This window comes from Anomaloglossus baeobatrachus, chromosome 3, assembly GCF_048569485.1.
Source record: "Anomaloglossus baeobatrachus isolate aAnoBae1 chromosome 3, aAnoBae1.hap1, whole genome shotgun sequence".
Classification (NCBI taxonomy): Eukaryota; Metazoa; Chordata; class Amphibia; order Anura; family Aromobatidae; genus Anomaloglossus; species Anomaloglossus baeobatrachus.
The window spans coordinates 103,116,536-103,143,920 of record NC_134355.1 but is presented as its reverse complement, the minus strand read 5'-3'; the positions used below and the strand labels follow the sequence as shown (position 1 = coordinate 103,143,920).

Here is a 27,385-nt window from a genome sequence, read left to right as displayed (position 1 = left end):
GCTGGGGTGGAAAGTATGGTGTGATTGCCATGAGACTTCACTCCAGTGCTTACTAAGGATACATAGCATAATCTCTAATTGCTTTATATGTGGTTGTCAAGCAACACTTCCATAGCAACAAGTCTGCACATGTTCCGAGTTATTACAATAGGTGCACATGTGTGCAGACATGTGTATAGCTCATTCGGGGTCAAGATCCAGACATGAAAGTAGCCAGACTAGAGAACCAGAGCTAGTAGTAGAAGAGAAGTATGAGATTATGGTAATTGTGTAGAGTAACAGTAATGGTCTCAGAATGAAATGGTATATAGAGCTTAAAGGGAATCTGGCACCAGGCGTTTGCTACTGTGAGAGCAGGATGATGCAGGTACACAGACCCTTACATCACCAATATGTCGCTTACTTTGCAATTTTGATAAAATCCCTGTTTTATATACTTCAGTTCTACCGGTTCACTAAATGCTGATTCTTTATACCCCGCCAAATCCAGTGATCGGTAGCTTTCTGTGTCCTCTGGGCATAGGAAGAAGGGCTAGAAATCAGTGGCGAGACCGAAAATGTTATGGTGGCCTACACAGATGAAACTGATGACACCCCTTCTTCAGCCTCTAAGCAAAGGAAAACGTCAGAGACTAAGGTAACTGGACCTCAAACGCACTGCTCCCTTCCTGCCACTCCAATGGGTAACAGCTCTGACAACCACTTCTCCTACAATTGTTACCTTTTTCATAAAAAAATCCCAGCAAAAGTAAAAAAGGGGTTTAATTTAGGGATGAGGTTAAACTAGTGCAATTTCAATGATTAAATTTAGAATCTACTCATTGTTTGTGGACCATGTACACAATACAAGGAACAAATAATGATATTCATCCCTGACATCCTATATTTTAAATGTCAGACCCAAGAATAGTCGTGGAAACTAATTGTAACGCCTGCCTGGATCCACAGACTCAGACAGGCTGTAATGGACAGGCTAGAGGGAAGCCACTCACCAAGCAGGACCCCTAGAACTCTGAAACCCTTTAACCCCTATACAGGGATTTGGAATTACACAGGGCCCAAGGTGATCACTACCTGTGGAAAGTTGCAGTACGATTAGAGTAGTAGTCAGGCAGGGTCAAACCGGGAAATGTAAAACTGGGACAGAATCGGCAGGCAAGGACGTAATCAGAAAACAAAGCAGAGGTCAAATCCGGATCGAGCAGCGATGTACATAAACAGCAGGCAGGAGGGTAGTCAGGAAACAAGCAGAAGTCAGAACACCAGAATCCCTAAACAGAACAATGTGGGACAGGAACCAGGAATACAGAACAGTCTCTGGCAGTGGTCAGCAGACACGAGGGGAAATAAGAAGGGTGTAGTGTCTTCCCATTAGTTATAGCTGAATGATGGTAACTTCAGCTGGAAGACATACGCCACCTACTGTCAGCCAGTTCTGCAGATACCAAGGAAACTCAGCCCAATTTATGAGTGGAGCCTGCACCCACCAGCGCCACTGGCATCGACTCCTCTCCCATCACCAGCACTCTCCATGGAAGGAACACAGCATCGCCTGGTAATTGAAGTAGAAGTTGCTGGAGTGGACTCCGGTGGGGACATAGCACTAATATAGCTTAACCATAATGAGGACTGTTTTTTTCAATTAAAGTGTCTAACATTTGGCAGATACCCTAATGGAAACTAACCATATCACATTGTAGATGGGGTTTTTGCATCCATCATGTGACAAATACAGCTTGCAACAAGACCCGTGATGATTGTCCTGATGCTGTACTCAAGTACTTTTGGTGGCTCTGTTGATGCATTCATGTAGTGATCATAATTTTGGTGATGTTTTCATCACCAGAACCATCATCAGTACATGAACATAAAACCAAATTCATCATCAGTACACAAATAGAACACCAGAGCCAACAATAGTACATATGACACCAGAACCATAATCAATAAATAAATAGATCCCATGAACCATCGAATAGGTCATCAGAAATCCCATCAGTACATGAATGCATTACCAGAACCACCATCCCACCATCAGTAAATGAACACATCAACAGAACCCCATCACTACATGAAAGCATCATTAGAACCATAATCAGTACATGAATATTTCACTAAAAACACCGTCAGCACATGAATACATCAACAGAACTACCATCAGTAAATAAATACAACAAGAATACGATCATCAGTACATGAATATGACACCAAAACGCTCATCAATACATGAACACTATGAATACAGCACCACAACCTGTCATCAGTACATGAATACATTATCAAAACAATCATCAGTAAATAAATACAACACCAGTGCCATCATCAGTACATGAATACATTACAAAACCACCATAAGTACTTGAAAACAAGAACCAAGATTAGTATAGCAGTCAATTGTAATGTCAAATCAACCCCATACAGTGGTATGCAAAAGTTCGGGCACCCCTGGTCAAAATTACTGTTGTGAACAGTTAAGCAAGTTGAAGATGAAATGATCTCTAAAAGGCATAAAGTTAAAGATGACAAATTTTCTTGTATTTATGCAACAAATATTTATATTTTCATTTTTTACATTTTTAAGTTAACAAAAAAGGAAAATGGACAAATGTTTCAGCACCCTGCATGGTTAGTACTTATTAGCACCCCCTTTAACAAGTATTACTACTTGTAAATGCTTTTTGTAGCCAGCAAAGAATCTTTTAATTCTTGTTTGAAGGATTTTCATACATTCTTCCTTGGAAAAATCTTCCAGTTCTGTGAGATTCCTGAGTTGTCTTGCATGCACTGTTCTTTTGAAGTCTAGCCACAGATATTCAATGATGTTCAGATCAGGGAACTGTGAGTGCCATTGTAAAACCTTCAGCTTGCACCTTTTGAGGTATTTTATTGTGAATTTTGACTTGTGTTTAGGATCATTATTCATTTGTAGAAACTATCCTCTTTTCAATTTCAGCTTTTTTAAAGCAAAATTTCTGTGAGTGCTGCTAGAGAAGCAAATCAGAACCCCTGTTTGACTGCAAAAGACCTTCAGGAAGATCTAGCAGACTCTGGAGTTGTGATACATTGTTCTACTGTTCAGAGTCACCCGCACAAATATGGTCTTCATTAAATAGTCATCAGAAGAAAACTTCCCCTGCATCCTCACCATAAAATTCAGAGTCAGAAGTATGCAAAAGAACATCTAAACAAACATCATGCATTTTGGAAACAAATCCTGTGGACCGATGAGGTTAAAATAGAACTCTTTGGTCACAAAGAAAAGAACATATTTGGGGTTTTGTTGCAGCCAATTGCACAGAGAATATTTCACGAGTAGAATGGATTCAATGAAATTTCAACAAATTCTTGATGAAAAAATTTAGGAGCATAAGAATTTAGGAGCAATTTGAAACATAACACCATCTGTAAAAAACAAAACCTGAAGTTCAAAAGAGGATCGCTTCTACAAATGTATAATGATTCTTGTCACAAACCACCGGGGGGGTCACTCAGAAATCCCCCGCGCTGGCTACCAGTACGTCACAATCGGGGGGTAACAAGTGGGGGGTCACCCCTACTTTATACCTCCCGACCGACAGACAGAGCACGTGACGCGCTCTCTAGCGCCCCTCTTATAGTCAGGCCAATTATGGAATTGCCCGACAATAAGCAAGGAGGCCGCTATACTACTTATGCCGATTATTGAAGGGCCCCCGGCGAGAGAAGGGTATATATTCCCCCGACCTCCGCGGGCGGAATATATAAACTCTCCCCGAATCTCACTGGCCTCCCCACAATAATCCTTGGCACAACTCGCTGCCACCAACCGATTTACGGTAACTATTAGCCGAACACACAGACGTGGGATTCGAGATCGAGATAACAGAACAGCTCAAGATTAATTATATACTTTAATCAGCCTAAAGCACACTAGAACTACAATATATACAATAGGGAATCTACAGAATATACATATGTCAGAGTACAGTTACAGATAAAGCATGGTTTACAACAGGTATGCAATTCAATCAGTTACCTTGTGCGTCTGGCCACAGGGGGGCGCTGTAGACCAGGTTTCCAGGAACTCTCTCACAGGTCTGTCCCAACCAGGCCCCCGAGCAGAAGAACCTTGGAAAATGGTCGAAGTAGGGTTATCAACCTGGGCAGATCCAGGTCCCCTCCTACCTTAGTGACCTCACAGGGAAGCACTGCCACTCCCCCTGCATGGATCAGAATTATCCAGCAAAGGGGATATTGGCCATAAGTTTGCCTGGGAGCGTCGTAGGCGGACGCCAATGCTCTCATTGTGACAGTTATGAATTTAGCTACAGAACGAGGGGACTCATGACCTGTCTACGAGTTCCCATATGGCTGATATCACGCCTGGGGTATTTCCCAATGTCCTGCTCCCATAAAAAGGGGGTGCCGGCATCGTCCACATGCGGAGACACCATTTTTATGGTTGCCATATTTATCGGAGATATGGCTTGCGAGATATGAACCATTTTTTACTGGAGTCGTTCTGTCTGGCTATTTCCATAGCCTTGCTAACTAGCTAGCAGCTCCTACTACAGGGTGACGGCAGGGAGTCATCCTGTGTTCATTGTCCTAAAGCCACCTAATTTCCATATCACAGGACATGGCCATGGATTTGTTGCTAAACCAGTTGTGTGAAGGGAAGGGGGTAGTGACACCAGGAGAGGGCTTCCTGACATGACTTGAATGTCATGATTTATCGTCATATCTCCGGATTTACCTCACACCTCCCCCCTTTTGAGGGCGCTAGGGGGCAGCACACTCCGGTGTTCCCCCGTGCGCCCGTCCGCGACCTCTCCTTGTCGGGACAGCCCGTCTGCGTTACCGTGGTCACGGCCCCTTTTGTGGCGAATGGTGAAGTTGTATTGCTGGAGCGCAAGGCTCCATCGCAACAATCGCCCATTCGTCCCAGAGACGGTGTGCAACCAGCTGAGGGGATTGTGGCCCGTCTCCACGATGAAGTGGCGCCCGTATAGATAGGGTTGCAGACGCTGCAGGGCCCACACTATGGCCAGGCACTCCTTCTCCATTGTAGAATAGGCCACTTCCCTTGGTAACAGCTTCCTGCTCAGGTACAAGACTGGGTGCTCTTGGCTCGCAGAGTCCACCTGGCTGAGCACCGCACCGAGGCCGAAGTCACTGGCGTCGGTCTGTACTACAAACGGCCGCGTGAAGTCGGCTGCCTGTAGTACGGGCGGGCTGGACAGGGCGTCCTTTAGGGCCCGGAAGGCTGTCTCGCAGTCCATTGTCCAATCGACTGCAGAGGGCAGCTTCTTCTTGGTGAGGTCCGTCAAGGGCTTTGCCAGGCTACTATAGCATGGAACAAACCTCCTATAGTACCCAGCGGTCCCCAAGAAGGACATCACCTGCTTCTTGGTCCTGGGGGTGGGCCAGGATGCGATGGCTTCCACCTTCTCAGGCTCGGGCTTCAGGGTTCTCCCACCTACCCGGTGACCGAGGTACTGGACCTCGCTCATGGCCAGCTGACACTTTCCCGGCTTGATGGTCAAACCTGCCCGGTGGATCCGCCTGAGCACCTGTGCTAGATGCTCTAGGTGGTCCTCCCAGGTGGGACTGAAGACGGCAATGTCATCCAGGTACGCGGCCGCGTACCCTTCAAGTCCCTTGAGCAGGGTGTTGACCATCCGCTGGAAAGTGGCAGGGGCATTCCTCATCCCGAATGGCATCACCGTGGACTCGTACAGTCCAAATGGGGTAATAAAGGCAGAGCGTTCCCTGGCCTTGCGAGTCAGGGGGATCTGCCAATATCCCCGGCTCAGGTCCATGATGGTCAGGTACTGAGCCCCGGCCAACTGATCGAGCAGGTCATCGATGCGTGGCATTGGGTACGCATCGGCGACCGTGACAGCATTGAGCCCCCTGTAGTCCACGCAGAACCGAGTGGTTCGGTCCTTCTTAGGGACGAGGACTACAGGCGAGGCCCAAGCGCTGTTGGATGCCTGGATCACCCCCAGCTCCAGCATCTCGTCAATTTCCTGGCGCATGTGTTGCTGCACCTCCAGGGAGACCCGATATGCTGAACGCCGGATCGGGGGATGATCCCCAGTGTCCACGTGATGGACAGCCAAGTCAGTCCTTCCGGGCTGGTTGGTAAACAACCCCCGGAAGGGGTGTAGGGTGGCCCACAGCTGGGACCGTTGGTCCTCCAAGAGCTGGTGGCCAACCTCCACATCCTCAATGGATCCGCCTGCCCTAACCTGGGCTAGCATATCCAAGAGGGTTTCCGCTTCTCCCTCCTCGGGCAGGTTGCACACGGGGAGCGCACATGCCTCCCGCTCATGATGTGCCTTCATCATGTTCACATGGAAGGGCTTCCGCCTTCCACGGGCAGGGTCCAGGGTGACCAGGTACGTCACAGGGTTGAGCTGCTGGTACACGAGGTATGGGCCTTCCCAGGCTGCCTGAAGCTTGTCCTGTGGTACGGGGACCAGTACCCACACCTTTTGACCCACTTGGTAGGTCCTCTCACAAGCGTTCTGGTCGTACCAACGCTTCTGATCGGCCTGGTCTTGAGCCATATTGTCGTGTACCAGTTGCGTCACGGCCTGCATTTTGTCCCGGAAGCGCATGACATACTCGATAACCGACACTCCAGGGGTGGCCAAATCCCCTTCCCAAGCCTCTTTCACCAGAGCCAGGGGGCCCCGCACACGTCGCCCGTACAGGAGCTCAAACGGTGAGAATCCTGTTGAGGCCTGTGGAACCTCCCGGTAAGCAAATAACAGGTGTGGGAGATACCGCTCCCAGTCACTCCCATGGGAGTCGACCAACATCTTAAGCATCTGCTTTAAGGTGCCATTGAACCGCTCGCACAGGCCATTAGTCTGTGGATGGTACGGGCTGGCCACCAGATGTCGCACCTGGACTTGCCTACAGAGGGCCTCCATCAGCTGGGACATGAATTGGGTCCCCCGGTCAGTGAGCATTTCCTGGGGAAAACCCACTCGGGAGAAAATCTCCAGCAATGCGGTGGCCACCTTGTCAGCCCGAATGGACGACAAGGCCACTGCTTCTGGGTACCGGGTGGCATAGTCAACTACCGTCAGTATGAAGCGTTTCCCGGAGCTGCTGGGGATGGCCAGCGGGCCGACCAGATCCACAGCCACCCTCCTGAAAGGCTCATCGATGATTGGCAGAGATACCAGTGGGGCTTTGGGGTGTGGCCCCGCCTTCCCCACTCTCTGACAGGTTTCACACGAACGGCAGTAGGCAGCCACATCGGCCCCCATTTTTGGCCAGTAGAAATGCTGGTTTAACCTGGCCTTGGTCTTAGCGATCCCTAGGTGTCCGGCCATCGGAATCTCATGTGCGATCCGCAACAACTCCGTCCGGAACGGATAGGGTACCACCAACTGTCGGTCCCTGGGCCACGCCTCCGGTGAACCCTGCTGGACCGTGGCCCGGTACAGCCGTCCTTGGTCCCAGACCACTCGCTCCGGGTCCGAGTCCGAGGGAGGCTGTGCCGCCTGCTCCTTAAGAGCTTTCAGGCTGTCGTCAGCTTCTAACGCTGCCTGAAACCCCTGACTAGATGTGGCCAGAATCGACGAGACTGTCACATCTTCGGTCAGTACCCCGGGACCTGTGTCCTGGCCTCCACCTGACTCGGCTGCCACTTGGTCAGAAGGGGAAGAGCTATCGGACCTCCGGGAGGCCCCTTGGCTTCCAGCACTCCCACTGCGGGTGACAGCGGCCACAGCCGCTGCGACCGTGGGTCGTGCCTGCTCCTCCTCCGTTCCTGACCAAGTCGCCGGTTCAGGCAGACCTACCTGGCTTCCTGACACCCCGGTTGTGGGGGAACCATGCACCGAGATCTTACCTGGGAGCACTTCCGCTCCTGGACCGGCCCCAATCTCACCTGCCTGTTCCCCTCCTGCAGCAACAGAACCCCGCTGTGAAATCTCTGGGGACCCCACATTTGCTGTGGTAGCCCCCACCCCACACACTGGTCCTCCCCCTGCAGCACCCTGCTCTCTGCTTATCCCTGCAGAGGGCAACAGATCCCAGCTCACAGGCTGGTTACTTGTAGAGGCATTGTCACACCTTTCTCTGACCCCCTCCCCTGTCACAGCTGCAGCTGTGTGTGTGTCTATGGTGTCTGTGCAAGCAGAAATATCAGAGTTCACTCCCTCCTCCCTTACATCATTCATAGATAACACACTAACATTGTCAGGAGTCATGTCAGCACTGGCTGAAGGTTCAGCCTTTGGGGCAGGGCCAAACTGGGAGGTTATTTGCCCCAAATCTGTCCCAAGTAGCACGTTTGCAGGGATCCGATCAGTTACCCCCACCTCCCTCACCCCTCGCCCTGCGCCCCAGTCCACATAAATGTCAGCAACAGGCAGCGCCGGGTCAATGCCTCCAATCCCGGAGACAGCGAGGGTTTTTCCAGGGATCAAGTCTTGGGGGGACACCATCTCAGGCCGCACCAGAGTCACCTCCGAGGCGCTGTCTCGCAGTCCTATGGTCACAGACCGGCCGACGGTGACAGGTTGGAAGCTGTCCAGGGACCTACCGCCACCCCCACCCACACAATACACCTTGGGCGGCCCTTGGGACGGGGACGGAGCCGGGGCCTTGGGACGCTGAGGGCACATGGCCTTGAAGTGTCCAGGTAGGTTGCACTGGTGGCACCGTCTTGGCTCTGCCACGGGCCTGGAGAGGGGAGTTGAGGGGGACACCCCCTGCAGTCTAGGGACAGGTGGGGCAGTCGCAGAGTTCATCTTACCCCCTCTCCAGGTGCTGCTGGTGGCTGCTCTCCTGGCTTCAGGAGCCCGATTGTTGGTGTAGTCATCTGCCAGGGCAGCTGTAGCCGTGGATCCCTTTGGCTTCTGGTCTCGGATGAACTGGCGGAGATCCTCAGGGCAGTTCCACAAGAGTTGCTCCGTGATGAACAAGTCCAGGATCTCCGGTCCGGTGGAAAGCTGCAGGCCTTGGGTCCAGTGGTCGGCAGCTCGGGCAAGTGCCCGCCTGTGGTCAGCCCAGGAGTCCTTTGGTCCCTTCTGTAGGCTCCGGAACTTCTTGCGGTAGGACTCCGGGGTGAGGTTGTACTGTTGGATCAGGGCCCGCTTGATGGTGTCGTAGCCCTGATCTGCCTCAGCAGGCAAGTCCCCAAGGATATCCAGGGCCTTACCCCTTAAACGGGGGGTCAGGTATTTGGCCCACTGGTCCTTGTTCAGATGGTGCTGCAAGCAAGTCCGCTCAAAAGCAGTCAAGAAAGAGTCCAAGTCTCCATCCTTCTCCAGCACTGGGAAGTCCTCAACACGGACCTTTGGAAGTTTGGTGTCTTGAAGGTCACGTGTGGCTGATGAGGGCCGGAGCTGAGCTAGCTGCAGCTGGTGGTCACGGTCTGCCTGTTGCCGTCGCTCCGCAGCCTCACGCTCTGCCTGGCGCTCTTCACGCGCTGCCTGCCGCTCTGCCCTGCGCTCTGCCATGAGTATCTCGTAGGTATCCCGGTCTCCAGCCTGGAGAAGGGCCATAGCCATTTGAAGAAGGCTATCCGAGCCTCCCAGGCTCGGTGGAATGGCACGTGGTGATCTGCGGCCCGCTGCGGAGCCTGGTGATTCACTGTCCCTTGCAGAGCGGAGGGCTGGCATCTGGCTCGTTGAGGACCCTTGGGTGAGCTGCTCCTCATCTTGTCCATAATTGCCAGCTTGTGCGCTGTCCTCTGCAGAACGGTTTTCTGGCGTCGAGCTCCTGGAGGACTCGTGGGCAACCTCCTCATTACTGCCCACAGCACCGTCCTCCCTCTCTTCGGCTCCTGCTTTAGCATTGGCCAGTTGCATAGCTCTGCTCCTGGTGCCATCAGCCATTCTTGCAGACTTTTGGTCACTGACACAGAACTGACACCTGATGCCTCCACACACCTTACAGTATCTGCACTCTGACACTCTAGTGTTGAGCTAGTCTGAAGACCCCAGCAGCCACAGCTGCTGCAGGCAGTCTTTAGTGTCTGGGAGTATGGGTCTCACACTCACACACACTATTATCTCGATCCCACCGCTATGCCACCAATATGTCACAAACCACCGGGGGGGTCACTCAGAAATCCCCCGCGCTGGCTACCAGTACGTCACAATCGGGGGGTAACAAGTGGGGGGTCACCCCTACTTTATACCTCCCGACCGACAGACAGAGCACGTGACGCGCTCTCTAGCGCCCCTCTTATAGTCAGGCCAATTATGGAATTGCCCGACAATAAGCAAGGAGGCCGCTATACTACTTATGCCGATTATTGAAGGGCCCCCGGCGAGAGAAGGGTATATATTCCCCCGACCTCCGCGGGCGGAATATATAAACTCTCCCCGAATCTCACTGGCCTCCCCACAATAATCCTTGGCACAACTCGCTGCCACCAACCGATTTACGGTAACTATTAGCCGAACACACAGACGTGGGATTCGAGATCGAGATAACAGAACAGCTCAAGATTAATTATATACTTTAATCAGCCTAAAGCACACTAGAACTACAATATATACAATAGGGAATCTACAGAATATACATATGTCAGAGTACAGTTACAGATAAAGCATGGTTTACAACAGGTATGCAATTCAATCAGTTACCTTGTGCGTCTGGCCACAGGGGGGCGCTGTAGACCAGGTTTCCAGGAACTCTCTCACAGGTCTGTCCCAACCAGGCCCCCGAGCAGAAGAACCTTGGAAAATGGTCGAAGTAGGGTTATCAACCTGGGCAGATCCAGGTCCCCTCCTACCTTAGTGACCTCACAGGGAAGCACTGCCACTCCCCCTGCATGGATCAGAATTATCCAGCAAAGGGGATATTGGCCATAAGTTTGCCTGGGAGCGTCGTAGGCGGACGCCAATGCTCTCATTGTGACAGTTATGAATTTAGCTACAGAACGAGGGGACTCATGACCTGTCTACGAGTTCCCATATGGCTGATATCACGCCTGGGGTATTTCCCAATGTCCTGCTCCCATAAAAAGGGGGTGCCGGCATCGTCCACATGCGGAGACACCATTTTTATGGTTGCCATATTTATCGGAGATATGGCTTGCGAGATATGAACCATTTTTTACTGGAGTCGTTCTGTCTGGCTATTTCCATAGCCTTGCTAACTAGCTAGCAGCTCCTACTACAGGGTGACGGCAGGGAGTCATCCTGTGTTCATTGTCCTAAAGCCACCTAATTTCCATATCACAGGACATGGCCATGGATTTGTTGCTAAACCAGTTGTGTGAAGGGAAGGGGGTAGTGACACCAGGAGAGGGCTTCCTGACATGACTTGAATGTCATGATTTATCGTCATATCTCCGGATTTACCTCACAATTCTAAACACAAGTCAAAACCCAGAATAGACTACATCAAAAGGCACTAGCTGAAGGATTTACAATGGCCCTCACAGTCACAAAAAGTAACAATAAAATTAAAATGCCCTCTGCATAAAAATATCTACCTATACTATGCCTTAAAAAAGTATCCTACTGCATATGGCCTTCACACTGTCTGCCCTTATGAGCTAAACCTGCCACACTGTCCATCTTATGCCACACCGCTGCCACACTGTGTGCCATTATCAGCTATAACTGCTACAGCAAGGTGTTTTTTTTTGGTTTTTTTTTTAGGTTTTTGCACCCAGTTTAGACTTAGAATGGTGTTCCAAACGTTATTCCTTATTTATTCCTTATTTATAACTGCTACAGCTTCTGCCCTTGTGAACCATGCCCAACCTGTACCTCTCCACTGTTTTCTGTTACACTATCTCCACACTGTCCCCCTACCATTATAACCTCTCCATACTGTGCCCCGATTTCATGTTGTCCACTCTCAATATCCATTCTATGCCACCTGTTCACACTATGCCCTCATACTGCTCACCAGTCCCCGCTGCCCTGTCCAAACTAACTCCTCCTCACACTGTCCCCCTACAAAATATGATGGCCACCACAGTAGCCCATAAAGTATGATATCCATAACAGCCCCTAAATTTAAAGTATGATGTTTTCCACAGTCCCCATACAGCATGATGTCCACCGCAGCCTCCAATATATTGTATGATAGCCCCCACAGCACCACATATGGTATTATGTCCGTCATATTCCCCCAAACTGTACTATGGTCTTTCAGTCACTAATTCAATATAATGGCCTTTTATGTACAGTATAATGTCCCCCACAGCACCCTATACAGTATGATATCCACCATAGCCACCCTATATACAGTATGACCACCATAGCCCCTATACGATATGGCCACCACAGCCCCCAGTATAATGTCCACCACAGCACCCTAAACAGTATTGTCACTACAGCCCCCTATACACTATGGTCACTACAGCCCCCTGTACAGTAAAATGTCCCCCTCAGCCCTCAGTACAGTTTGGTCACCAGATAACCTAGTATATTGTTCCCCACAACCCTTGTACAGTATGGTCACCACAGACCTCCTGTACGGTATGATGGCTCCACATCCTCCAGTATAGCATCCCCCTATATATTATGCTGTCCGCACAGCCCAGGTATAATGTGCACCACATCCCCCAGTATGTCCTCTTGTGACCCCCATATAATATGATGTATATACATGTACAGCACCGGTATAGGTTCCACCACATGACCCATATGATATGACATCACCATAGCCCAAGTTTATGTGCCCAACAGCTCCCAGTATAATGACACCCACAGACCAATATATAATATGATGTCCGCACAGCCCAGTTATAATGTCTCCCACAGCCCCCAATATAATGTTCTCCACAGATCGAAATATGATATAATGTCTCGACAGCCCAAGTTTAATGTCCCCCACAGACCCAAATATAATATGATGTCCCCACTGCCTACAGTCAATGGCCAAATAATATAGGAAAAAGAAAAGCTTAAACCCACCTAATCCAGGCTCACTGTCCAACACGGCTGCCATCTCCTCTATCTAGTACAGCATTGGCGTTGGATGGTGCGATGCAGTGATGGCCTTGTGCACCCGATATCCCCTGCATGTGTTGTCTCCAACAGGGAACTGGCTGGAAGTAGTCTGCATCTTGCTGGAGTTACGGTGGAGCAGGGAGCTGGTTACAGTTCCTCTATTCTTGTCCCAGGCAGCACTCACATCAATTATATTCGTGTCCTACAGTTGTGGGTATGAATGATGGCTGGAGCCCAGGCAATGAGCATGATCTGTGTCAGTGACTCACTGACATCACTTGCCACCTGCGCTCTGGCCATCAGTGTACCAAGTTTCCAAAGGCATGCCTCAATGTCAATTTGTTTTTTCAGACTATGCCCCCCTCCAGGAGGCAGCACCCTAGACGGGTGCCTGTCCTGACTACCCCTAGTCCCAGCCCTAGGCCGGGGTAATGCAGATCTCATAAATGTGGAGAACTACATTGCAGCAGGCTCGCTAGTCCTGTAGGGATGATCTATTTCTGATAAAACAGTGATTTGTTCAAAACTACAGCAAGCAGCTATCTAATTAACATAGTGCTGGCATCTCGCCATCATGCTTCTCTGACTTGATGTCAAAAACCTGGTGACAGATTCCTTTTAAATATCTGTAGAATTGTACTTTTATAAAAAATAAAAATAGCTTTATTAACACAACCATATGAAATACCTCAATATACCACAGCTTTGAACACAACACAGTACAGTAAATATCAGTTAAATAACACTGGCGAGCAAAGACAGACATCGCCCCCGATGTGCAGCAACATGAGGAGATCAGCACCTTGCTGACGTCATCACAGTGCTGCCGGCACCACACTGGATGCATCAGGACTCGGTAAGCGCTCCATGGAGGAGCCGAAGAGACGGGTTTAATAATGGGGATGAGTGGGGAGGGTCTGAGGACACATAACGGGGGAACACTTGCGAAGGAACACAGCTTTGTGATAGGCAGAGGGGAAGTACTGTATTCCGAGGGAGGGGGTAGGCAGGAGTGTGTAGTGATGGGGTAGTGTATTTTGTGTGTGTAGGGGGTGATGGGGGGTGCATTGTATTATGTCTGGGGAGAGGGTAATGGGGGGTGCATTGTATTGTATGTGTGGGGAGGGTTAATGGGAGGTACATTGTATTGTGTGTGTATGTGTGTGTGTGTGTGTGTGTAGGGTGTGATGGGGGGTGCACTGTATTGTGTGTGTGTGTGGGGAGGGGTAATGGATGGAGCATTGTATCGTGTATGTGTGTGTGTGTGTGTGTGTGTGTAGGGTAATGGGTGTACATTGTATTGTGTGTGTGTGTGTGTGTGTGTGGGGGGAGGGGTAATGGAGGGTGCATTGTATTGTGTGTGTGTGTGTGTGTGTGTGTGTGTAGGGGTAATGGGGGTGCATTGTATTGTGTGTGGGGGGAGGGGTAATGGAGGGTGAATTGTATTGTGTGTGTGTGAGGGGGAGGGGTAATGGAGGGTGCATTGTGTTCTGTGTGTCTGTGTGTGTATGTGTAGGGGTAATAGGGGTGCATTGTATTGTGTGTGGGGGGAGGGGTAACGGAGGGTGCATTGTTTTGTGTGTCTGTGTGTTTAAGGGTAATGGGGGTGCATTGTATTGCATGTGTGTGTGTGGGGGTGAGGGGTAATGGAGGGTGAATTGTATTGTGTGTGTGTGTGTGTGTGTGTGTGTATAGGGGTAATGAGGGTGCATTGTATTGTGTGTGTGTGTGTGGGGGGGGGGGAAGGGGTAATGGAGGGTGCATTGTATTGTGTGTGTGTGTAGGGGTAAAGGGGGTGCATTGTATTGTGTGTGTGTGTGTGTGGGGGAGGGGTAATGGAGGGTGCATTGTATTGTGTGTGTGTGTGTGTGTGTGTGTAGAGGTAATGGGGGTGCATTGTATTGTGTGTGTGTGTGTGGGGGAGGGGTAATGGAGGGTGCATTGTATTGTGTGTGTGTGTGTGTGTGTGTAGAGGTAATGGGGGTGCATTGTATTGTGTGTGTGGGGGGAGGGGTAATAGAGGGTGCATTGTATTGTGTGTGTGGGGGGAGGGGTAATAGAGGGTGCATTGTATTGTGTGTGTGTGTGTGGGGGAAGGAAGCACAGCAATTATTTATTCAGGGGCACAGCATGGGAGATATTTATATTTATGGGGCAGTATAATGATACCTTTATTTTTAACCCTTTAGTGACGGGGCTAATTTTCACCTTAATGACCAGACCAAATTTTGCAATTCTGACCAGTGTCACTTCATGAGGTTATAACTCTGGAACGCTTCAACGGATCCCGGTGATTCTGAGATTGTTTTTTCGTCACATATTGGACTTCATGTTAGTACCAAATTTAGGACAAAATTTTTTGCGTTTATTTGTGAAAAAATATGAATTTTGGCAAAATTTTTGAAAATTTTGAAATTTTCAACTTTTGAATTTTTTTTCCGTTAAACCAGAGAGTTCTGTGACACAAAATAGTTAATAAATAACATTTCCCACTTGTCTACTTTACATCAGCACAATTTTGGAAAAAAAAAAAAATTTTGTTAGGAAGTTAGAAGGGTTCAAAGTTTATGAGCAATTTCTCATTTTTACATCAAAATTTACAAAACCATTTTTTTAGGGACCACATCACATTTGAAGTGATTTTGAGAGGCCTAGATGACAGAAAATACCCAAAAGTGACACCATTCTAAAAACTGCACCCCTCAAAGTACTCAAAACCACATTCAAGAAGTTTATTAACCCTTTAGGTGCTTCACAGGAACTAAAGCAATGTGGAATGAAAAAAGCAAAAAATAAAATTTTACCTAAAAATGTTGCTTTACCCCAAATGTAATCAATTTTAGAAGAAATAACACAACAAAATGGACCCCAAAACTTGTTACCCACTTTCTTATGAGCGCGGTGATACCCCATAAGTGGTCAGAAACCTCTGTTTGGACAAATGGGAGGGCTGGGAACACAAGGAGCAATATTTGAAGTTTGGAAAGCAAATTTGGCTGAAATAGATTGTGGGCACCATGTTGCATTTACATGTCCGCTAAGGTACCTAAACAGCAGAAACCCCTCACAAGTGATGCCATTCTGGAAACTAGACCCCTCAAGGCTTCTATCTAGGGGTATAGTGAGCATTTTGGACCCACAGGTACTTTACAGATTTTGATAACGTTACGTTGTCATATTGAAAATTTTTATTTTTTTCTCAAAAATGTTGCTTTAGCATTAATTTTCTTACTTTTTCAAGAGGTAATTCCAAAAATTGGACCCCATCTTTTATTACCCACTTTCTTATGAGCGCGGTGATACCCCATATGTGGACAGAAACCTCTGTTTGGGCAAATGGGAGGGCTGGGAACACAAGGAGCAATATTTGAAGTTTGGAAAGCAAATTTGGCTGAAATAGATTGTGGGCACCATGTTGCATTTGTAGGGCCCCTAAGGTACCTAAACAGCAGAAACCCCCCACAACTGACCCCATTTTGGAAACTAGACCCCTCAAAGAATTTATTTAGATGTTTGGTGAGTACCCTGAACCCCCAGGTGCTTCACAGAATTTTATAGCGTTGAGCCATGAAAATAAAAAAATTAAATTTTAACACAAAATTGTTACTTCAACCATGTAGCTTTTTTTTTCACAAGGGTAAAAGGAAAAAAAACACCATAAAATGTATTGTGCAATTTCTCCTGAGTTCGCCGATACATCATATGTGGCGGAAATCAACTGTCTGGGTACACGGCAGGGTGCGGAATGAAAGGAGCGCCATTTGACTGCAAAATTGGCAGGAATCATTAGCGCACGCCATGTTGTGTTTGGAGACCCCCTAAAGTGGCTAAACAGTAGAGCTCCCCCACAACTGACCCCATTCTGGAATCTATACCCCTCAAGGATGTTATCTAGGGGTATAGTGTGCATTTTGAACCCACAGGTACTTCACAGAATTTTATAACAATAGGTTGTCATATTGAAAATGTTCTTCTTTTTCACAAAAGTGATGCTTTAGCACCAAATTTTCCACTTTTACAAGATGTAACACCAAAACGTGGACCCCTCATTTTGTTACCCACTTTCTTACGAGTCCAGCGATACCCAACATGTAGTCAAAAACGTCTGTTTGGGCAAACGGCAGGACTTGGAAGGGAAGGTGCACTTTTCAAATTTTGGATTATTTGATTTGCAGAGCCTATGTGTTATCAGAACAACTGAAAACCCACATAAATGGATTTTTTGTACATTTTATCTTGGAGTGAAGGGCAAAATGTGGAGGAAAATACCGCCAATTATATGGCAGACTTGTGCTTGTTCCAGAGATGAAGGAACACCAGGAGGGCTAGAAGGACACGTTAATTTTTCAGAGACTGGTCGTACAACGTCTGTTTAGCACCATCAATCCCTATATGAGGGACAATTGTGCCAGCCGACGTGGTACACCATAACAGGCTCCTACCTGCCAAGGTCGGAACCGCTATATGCACAAAACAACCAGTCCCCCACAGGGTTATAAAAGTATTGTCCAGTGCAGGAGGTTCGGCAAGAACCATGCAGTAAAGCCCAAGGTGTAAAATTACAGAACAGCTTCAGATCCTCCAATAAAGTGATCATGCCCGGATCACCAAGACATAGTTGTAATAGCAGTCAGACTAAGATGACTGGTGCTAACACTTTGAGTGATCAAATCTTGGAATTATTTGTCAGATGATCAGATGTTTCAAGAACATTTGCGGGGTCCACATTCTGGAGTACGCAGACGTGGGCATATGACGAGAATTTGTCTGCATAACACTTCGGTATGTGAGTGATCAAGTCCTGGAATTATTTGTGAAATGGGGTAAAATGTGTTTTACTGATGAAAATAGTAAATTTTATTTGACAAGTAACACAGGGGCTCACTACACAGAAAATATAAACGTGAAAGAAAAACCCTACCACACAATTTGGGAATAGTGTATGATGTCTAATAATTGTGGGATGTGTGGTAGATCTCGAAGCAGGGGGTAACACAAAGTCCTGGCTGGGAAGGGCACATGGGACAGTAATATCTTGAGTCGCTTCTCCTACCCTGCTTGCGACATACCCGGCACCTTTTTTTAGGACGGTTTTGGGTGGGAGTAGGAGGCACGAGATGCATAAAATGCCGTTCCGTTAGTCTCCGGGCATTCTCTGACTCAAAGGCTGCCTCTGGTGCCGCTGAGTCAAACATGAGGGACTCAATAATTTTTTCCTGGTATTGCAGAAATGTGAGGGCCCCTTGTGATTTTTTAAACAGTACAAAACTGTTGTAGGTAGCAATCTGTATCAGGTAGATTGCTACCTTTTTGTACCAGGCCCTCGTTTTCCGCTTTACCAGGTATGGTTGGAGCACCTGGTCAGACAGGTCCACGCCACCCATAAACCTGTTGTATTGGGTCACACAGAAGGGTTTCTGTTTGTCCCTGGTGGCTCCCCTCTCTCTGACCGACACAGTGGTGTCCTCATGCAGGGTGGTGAGCATGTAGACGTCCTTGCGGTCATTCCACTTTACGGCAAGCAGTTTGTCACTTGCCAGTGCGAATGACGCCCCCCTCTCTAGACGTCTGGACACTAACTGTGCCGGCAAACCAACACGGTTTTTCCTTATTGTCCCACAGGCCCCTGTATTTGCAGCATGGAGGGATTGGTATAGGGGGATACTAGTGTAGTAGTTGTTGGTGTACACATGGTAACCTTTACCAAGAAATGGGGACATTAGCTCCCAGACAATTTTTCCTGGGACGCCAATTGTCTGGGGACAGTTGGGTGGGCTTATTTGGCGGTCCCTACCCTCATAAATGATAAAGTTACATGTGTACCCGCTGGTGCTTTCGCACACGTTATATAATTTTATGCCATACTTGGCTCTTTTGGAGGGGATAAACTGACGGAATGAGAGACGGCCCTTGTAACTCATTAGGGACTCGTCAACCGAAACGTTCTCCTCTGGGCTGTAGGAAGTTAGGAAGGACTCTTTCAGGAGGGATATTAGGGGTTTCAATTTATTAAGGCGGTCATAATTGGGGTCAGTTCTTGGGGGGACTTGGGAATTATCACTAAAATGGAGGAATCTCAATAGGGTCTCATATCGGGTTCTGGGCATTATGGCTGCAAATACAGGGGTGGCGTGGACAGATTTGGTTGCCCAGTAGGAGCGGATACTGGGTTTTTTCACTATTCCCATGTTGAGGGTAATGCCTAAAAATTTTTTGATTTCCGGGACACTTGTGGGGATCCAGGACCGGGAATGCACAGATGTTGGCTTTTGGGCAATATATTGGCGGGCGTACAAGTTGGTGTGGTGGGTGATAAGCTCAAGTACCTGTTGGTTAACAAAAATTTGGAAAAAATCCAGTGGGGCAAAATTGGTGACATTTATTTTTATGCCAGGGTCTCCTATGAAAGGGGGAATTTGTGGGGTAAAGGACGGGTCGGGGTTCCAGAGAGCATGGGGGACTGCAGAACTAGGTCCTGCCCCTGACGCTTCAGCAGTGGCGACTGGCGGGGTGTGGGACCCCGTGGAGGAAGCCGAATCGTCACCGCTATCCGAAAAATCTCTTTCTGAGGCCGATTCGGTCTCTGACCCAGAACTGCCGGAGGCAAGCAGCGAGTACGCTTGCTCTGCCGTAAACATTCTGCGGGCCATGGTTTTTGTTTTTATCCCTGGCTAACAAAAAATAAAAAAAAAACCTAACACTAGTATTTTTTTTTTTTTTTTAAATGTTTTTATAAAGATTATAAAAAAAAATATTTAGCGGAATGACGCAGCGAGGGATGACGGAATGATGGAGGGGGGGATGATCACAGGGGGGTGATCAGAAAAATTGGAAATTGATTATGATGATCTTTGTGAATATATAACTTTTTCTCTCTATATGGCAGCACGTAGTCTCTCTCTCTTCTCTCCCAGATCAACTACAAGGGAGAGAGGAGAAAGGCAGACCTAAATGCTGCCATATTTATCAAATATTGGCATTTTGACTACTGTGATAGGATCTATCACAGTATTCAAATCTAAACAGCCAATCAGAATTTTTTTTTTGGTTGCCGGGTGCAGGAGGCAGATTATGCCAAGCGCACTGCGCATGCGCCCGCCATTTTCCCGGAGAAGAGAAGAAGGGGGGCCGCGGGGGACCGGGGGACCGGTGATTTTTTTTATTAAGGTACAGGGGAGGGGATTGGGGGAACGGGGGATCCCAGATCGGGTGGGAGAGAGACTGGGAACGGTGGTGAGAACTCCGGTTCTCCAGATCCCTCTCTCTGGTCCCCCGGAGGGAGCTCCGGGGGACCAGAGAGCTCCGGTGTACCGGAGGAGAGGTCAGGGGGAGGACATTTCCCTCCGATCTGAAATGTTTGATCATTTCAGATCGGAGGGAAATGAATGCAGAGTCGGCGGCGGCAGTTTTCAGCGCGCGTCGGCGCCATCTTGCACGCTCCGGAGGGGGGCTCTGAGGAACCGGAGGGGGCTCCAGGGACCAAAGAGCTCCAGTGTACCGGAGGGGAGGTCAGGGGGAGGACATTTCCCTCCGATCTGAAATGTTTGATCATTTCAGATCGGAGGGAAATGAATGCAGAGCCGGCGGCGGCGGGAGTTTTCAGCGCGCGTCGGCGCCATCTTGGATTTTCCGGAGGGGGGGGGGTTGGATGGATTTCTCCGGTACCGGGGGCCTTGGGGGCACTAAGGGCTCACATTTATTTCTCATCTGACATGTTTGATCACGTCAGATGAGAAATAAATCAATTTTACCGGCCATTTATTTTTTTTTAATGTTGTCGCCGGTATACGGTGTATACCGGCGATCGCATTAACGGGGTGCATAAAAAACACCCCGATTCATAATCTGGGGGGTCTCAGCTACCCCCGGTAGCTGAAACCCCCGAGATTTTCGGTCGCTGGGGGGCGCTACAGGGTTTTTTCGGGCCGCCGCTTTAAAGCGGCGGAACAGAATAAGTACCCTGTTTTGCCGCCGCTTTAAGTCGTACGGCCGTCGTTATGAGGTTAAAGGTGTGTGGAGAAGTGCTGCTGATTGCTGAAGAATAAAGAGGGAGGTCTTCAGAGACGAGCAGTGGGCACGAAACCTCATCGTGGCGTCTGTACTGCGTGGAGACAAAAAGGATAGGAACGACTCAGAAGATGTCACCTATAAAGGTACCTGGATGTTAATGATTATTTGTGATATTGCCTGCGTCTTATCAGTATTGTGGTTCCTGTATGGTCCACAGTCTGATAACAACAACTCCCAGCATCTACTTACCATTGTTAAGGACAAGCTGGGAGTTGTAGATTCCTTCCCATTGATCTGCATTATAAAATACAGAGCGTTTTCCGAGTGGAAAGCACCAGAAGAATGGAGCGTCCACTTCTTTTAATCACTTGGTGGTTTTAGAAACCTGAAGTGGGTAAAAGATGCTCAAAAGCCTGTGCACAGCGAGTAGATGCAGATGGTCATTCGAGGATTTTTCATAGTAGTTTCCATGGTGGGATCTGTCCCCAAAAAATGTCATTGAACATTCCCTAAGTGGTATGTGTCCAAAATTATCACCAGTGAAAACAACAGCTTCCTTGATCACCTATCTGTAGAATACATGATCAATATTAGTTCAGGGGGATCTGATTTTGTATCCCTGCCCATCAGCTATGTGACCGCAGCATTATGTGGAGAGTGCAGCATCCTCTTCATTATCTGCGAGACCCAGCTCTGTAGGGAAAATAGCGGCTTCACCAGGTCCTGCTACTAAGAGCAATAAATAGGCCTGAGCTGCAATACTGGACACAGCCGTGACTGCATGTTATATGGTCGTGTTACACAATCTACAAGTGCACAAAGATATTACACATTCACCATGCAAAAAGTGGGCCTGTGTACCCCCAAATGCCAGGGCTGAATTTTAGTTCCAGTCCGACCCTGCATACACCACTTCCTCATCTCGCCCCCTATCTGTTGGTGTCCCCAGAGGCTCTGTTCTTGGACCCCTCCTCTTTTCCATCTACACCTTTGGCCTGGGACAGGTCATAGAGTCCCACAGGTTTCAGTATCACCTCTACGCTGATGATACGCAGATCTACCTGACTGTACCTGACATCTCCTCCCTACTAACAAAACTCCCACAATGTCTCTCTGCTATTTCATCCTTTTTCTCTGCTGTATTTCTAAAGCTTAACATGGACAAAACTGACTTAATTATCTTTCCTCCTCCTCTCTCAACCCCCCCAGAAAGCTTATCCATCAATGTTGATGGCTGCTCAGTCATCTCAGTATGACAATCTCGTTGCCTTGCAGTAACCCACGACTCTGCTCTATCCTTCAAGCCACACATCCAGGCCCTCTTCACCTCCTGCAGACTACAACTCAAAAATATCCCCCAGATTCGTGCATTCCTTAACCAAGAATCAGCAAAAACACTAGTGCATGCCCTCATCATCTCCCACCTCGACTACTGCAACCTCCTGCTCTGTCACCTCCCTTCTAACACTCTTGCACCCCTCCAATCCATCCTAAACGCTGCGGCCTGATTAATCCATTTCTCCACTCACTATTCCCTGGCCTCCCACTCTGCCATTCCCTCACTGGCCTCCTATTGCCCAAAGACTCTAGTTCAAAACACTCACCATGACATACAAAGCCATCCATAACCTGTCTCCTCTATACATTTGTGACCTAGTTTCCTGATACACTTACCTGCATGCAACCTCAGATCCACACAAGATCTCCTTCTCTACTCCACTCTTATCTCCTTGTCCCACAATCACGTACAAGATTTCTCACGTGCCTCCTCCATACTTTGGAATGCTCTACCCCAGCATGTCATACTCTCAACTACCGTGGAAAGCTTCAAAAGGAGCCTGAAACCCACCTCTTCCAACAAGCTTTCAACCTACAATAACCCTCACACCAGTACACCACTGCGCAACCTGCTCTGTCCTCATCTACTGTACCCTCACCCATCCCCTGCAGACTGTGAGCCCTCACGGGGAGGGTCCTCTCTCCTCCTATACCAGTCTGTGCCTTGTATTGTTCATGATTATTGTACTTGTTTTTATGTATAACCTTTACACTTGTAAAGTGCCATGGAATAAATTGTGCTATAATAACATGAACATTTATTTTATTTATGACTAATTTACATTACAGAATAAGAATTAAACATGCATAAAAAGTTGTCATTGATGCACTATTCATTTACTGAGATACCTTGCAAAAGTAACGCTTTAAACAGTTCGTTTAGGGAGTTGCGAAAGAGCAATCACTTTTAATAGACCAGCAGTATTCCACTATCATGTGGGTATTCCGGTGTCTTAGGTATCTTTTGTCTATATTTCTTAAAGCTTGGTGGAATCGCTACTCTGCTCTTCACTCACCAAGGTTTTCCTGGGAAACGATCCAAGTGGCTGTGGAAATAATGCTCCTTGATTCTCATTGTAGAACCAAGGTGATGGGAAATAGGTAACATTCTTTCTACTAGTTCAGTGTAATTATCTGCTTTATAGCACCCAAGAAAATTCTGTACAACCATAGTGAAAGAAGACCATGCATCTGCCTCAGCATCGTTCAATGAGGACCATCAAAAATACCTGCCTTTAGCTTCTCGATAGTGACGAGCGCTGGAAATTTTCTACAGCTGTAGTCAAAATATCTACCCTCTTTGTTTATACCATTTACAAACTGCTTCGCTAACCTAATTTCATGTCCTGTGGTGGTAAAATAATCTTATTGGGATTGATCCGTATTTGTTTCCATTGTGTAAAAGTATACATTTTAGGCTCCTCTTAGAACTGTCTATGAACAGTTGCCATTTACTTGGTCGATATTGTGATATGTCCATTTTCATCAGCAAGTCTTATACGGTATATTAATACGTATTTAAATGAACATAGCATTTAATAAGTTTTCAAGTATTTGTCACATACCTTACAGACCATCTATGGTTCTATAATTAATAACTGTGTGCTTGTGTGGACAACTGTACATTATCTCAAAAAGTAGAGGAGCTACAATAAAATAAATGACATATTCTGATTCAGAGAACTGAATATACCTAAAAACAAGCCTAATACCTGAGGTTCTCCCCAATTTTGTTTTTTATTTGTTCCAACGTGTAATTTGTAGCACAAAAGCATAAAATACAACAATGCACAGATCCTATACTATTCATTACACCGTACATTACAACAATAATCTGATCAAGCAGCATATGTCAAACAATAAGGAACAGACAAGTAAAAAGAAATGAGATTGAAAAAAGGGTCAGGAAGGGAATCACAAATCCAAAGCTTAAATGATAGACAAACACGTTAAGGGAGGTGGGAAAATAGAGGCCTATCAATTCTCTTCTTCGAAATCTGACTGTCCATGATGAAATAGTTACTGAGCAGGCTGTAAACCAGCCTGGAGCAGTCCTGGTCGGCATACTCTGTTTATGACCAGGCATTTCCTTGAAAGCCACAAAGTGTCCTGAGAACAGCTTATAAGGCCCCAGGCTTTCCAGGTAGCCTGAACAGTGTTATCTCCAAGAAATAGTGCATAGGCAGCTCAAAAGAACTTCGTCTATGATGTACAGTAGTATGCTTGCTTAACAGGGTCTGGACAAGTGGCGGTAAGGCTACTTTCACACATCAGTTTTTTGCCATCAGGTACAATCCGGAAAAAAAAGGATAAAATGGATCCGGTATCGCATCCGGTTTATCCCCATAGACTTGCATTGTAACCGGATTGTACCTGATTGCTTTGCGGTGCATCCGGTTTTTTCCGGATGCGGCAAAATAATTAAATGCGGCGGCCGGATAGAACGTATCATGTAACGTTTTTTTGCCCCTTAAAAAAACCGCATTCTGCCGGATCCGGCACAATACGGCATTGTATACAATGGGTGTCTATGCATGCCGGATCCGGCGCAATGCGGTTTAAACCGGATGCGGTGACCGCATCCGGTTTGGTAAACAGAGCATGCGCAAATTTTTTTTTTTCATCATCACCAAACTTATAAAAGGATCCAGCACATTCTACACACCTCCTGCCGTTCGTTCCTGACTTCAAGTTCTGCTGTCCTCCAGTCCAGTGCTCCAGGGAAGAGGTAATGTCCACAGTACTGTCCACAGATAACTGTTGTGAGCTGCGTACATGTACTTAGACATTGTTTTTTCGTTTTTTACAGGTGCAGTGTTGCGGTCAGAGTTTGGTCCAGCCAGTTGCTGTGTTCCTTCGGTTCTGTGCAAGTGTGCAAATCTTGTGGAGGAGAGTGTTCCTGAGGTAATGTCCACAGTACTGTCCACAGATCACTGTTGTGAGCTGCGTACATGTACTTAGACATTGTTTTTTCTTTACAGGTGCAGTGTTGCGGTCAGAGTTTGGTCCAGCCAGTTGCTGTGCGAGGCCTGTAATAAAATAAGATATGTCGTCTTCTGGTAGCCCGCCCTCCGGTTCACAAACTGAGGTATATATTTTTTTTTTTTGGTTTTTTTTTTTAAAAAAAAAAAAAAAATTTTTAAATAAACGACATTTACCCAGGTGGCCGAAACATCACAGGAGATGCTGCCAGAAGAGGACGGAAGGGGTGGAGAAATACACGGAGCGGGCGGTCATAGTGTAAGTTTCATACAGGAATTGTTTACCACAGCACACCAAACACATAAGTAAATAATGGGTTTTTTTTTTTCTTCACTAAAGGCTTCAACTTCTAGGGCTCACGATAGAGCTCCCCCAAGACCGTCCCAGGGTCGTCGTCGAGGTGGCGGTGGTCATAGTGTAAGATTTTATTTTTATTTTTTTTTTGTTTTTTCATGTCTGTGTGAATTTCTGTCTATTTTTATTTTTTTTTTAATTTCTTTTTTCTTTCTTTGAACAGGCATCACAGCGTGCTCCCGATTCTGACGGTGAGGAGGCCGGATTTATCAACATCGACCTCCTCATCGATGAAGTTAGAGAGAGGGAGCCGCTGTGGAACATGTCTGACCGCCGCCACGCTGATTCAATCGTAACCCGTCGACTCTGGGACGAGGTATGCCACGCAGCGATAGAAGGTTGGGGGGAGCTCAATTCTCGTGGCCAGAAGAAAGCGCGTAAGTATTCACAGTTCAGTAGGTTATGCTGCAGGATGTAATGTGTTGTATACTAACCACTTTGTGCTTTCCACTTTCAGGTGACAAACTTCTGAAGCGGTGGCGGTCTATCAGGGATCGCTTCAAAAAGGAGTTGAATCAAGAGATGCAGGCCCCGAGTGGATCCGGAGGACGCAGATCGAAGTACCGTTACTTTAGAGCGTTGTCGTTCCTCCGGACAACTATGGTGTGCAGAAGGTAAATATTCCCCACAATATGTACAAAGTATAATATTTTATGTCTGATTTTTTTTGCCTTTTTTTTTAGTCAGTGCCAATGTATAGCAATTAAATTAATTATTGTTTTGTTTTTCCTCTTTTTAACAGCACCGTCTGCAGCACTCAGGAGCCTGCATCGAACCCGACAGGAGCGATCCCTGAACAGTCCGCCACTGGGGAACACAGGCACAGACCCGACCCATCTGAACCTTCCCTTCCATCTACATCTGTCCCATCCACCTGCGCTGGAGCTTCCCGTGAGACTTCATTACCTGAAGCTGCTGGTGACGAGATAGCTTTTCCCCTACCCCACCCCTCTGACACTGCTGCCCTCAGTAGAACACCTTTGGGTTCTGGGCGTCAGCGTCATAGGGGTCAGGAAAAAAACTATGCGCCCGAGTTCTTGCATCTAAATGCAGCCTTCCAGAACGCCATTAAATTATTAGCCGAACAAAATAGTTCTGGTTTTAGCTTCATAAAGGCCAATATGGATAAAAATACACACGAATTGTGCACGCGTCTGGACAGGCTGCATTTAGATGCAAGTAAATCACCCAATCATTGCTTTTTTCAAGCCGTACTAGAGCGCATGGAAAAGCTATCTCCTGACCAGCAGATGCATGTAATGCAAGCCACACGGCAGGCTCTTGCGCAGGTTTCCTCCCAACCACCTCCACCCACCCCTCCTCCAGCACCTGCCCCCCCTCCAGCCATTGTCCCTACTCCCCCTGCTGCCCAGTACCAGCCTGCTGCCCAGTACCAGCCTGCTGCCCAGTACCAGCCTGCAGCCCAGTACCAGCCTGCGGCCCAGTACCAGCTCCCAACCACATCTGCCCCTACACTTCCTACCCACTACCACATCTCGCCTTCCACACCCATCATGACCCCAACTCAAGCCAATTCACCCGCCACCTCTTCTGTCTCCCAATCCCTCCACTCCACCCCTCAATCCTTACCAAATCCCATCCCATCTCCTGGTTTCCCTCTTGGTTTCTCAACCACACCTTCACCTTCTGTTACTTCCCCACCACCACCACCAACACCACTTTCCACCCTCAATACTCCCACTGTGCGTGTGTTCCCATCTGTCAGCCCCTCCAGTACTATCTCCACCCCAAGCCCAAGATATACAAATTTATAA

At 47.7% G+C, this 27,385-nt stretch overlaps 1 protein-coding gene across 1 annotated transcript; it reads left to right on the top strand.

The window, feature by feature from the left end:
- Nucleotides 1–169: 169 nt before the first annotated feature.
- On the top strand, nucleotides 170–27,385 carry LOC142297179 (uncharacterized). Its single transcript, XM_075341448.1, has 5 exons — nucleotides 170–262; nucleotides 524–637; nucleotides 25,774–25,987; nucleotides 26,068–26,224; nucleotides 26,353–27,385. Exons 1-5 carry the CDS (start codon nucleotides 170–172, stop codon nucleotides 27,383–27,385), a joined length of 1,611 nt encoding a protein of 536 aa, XP_075197563.1.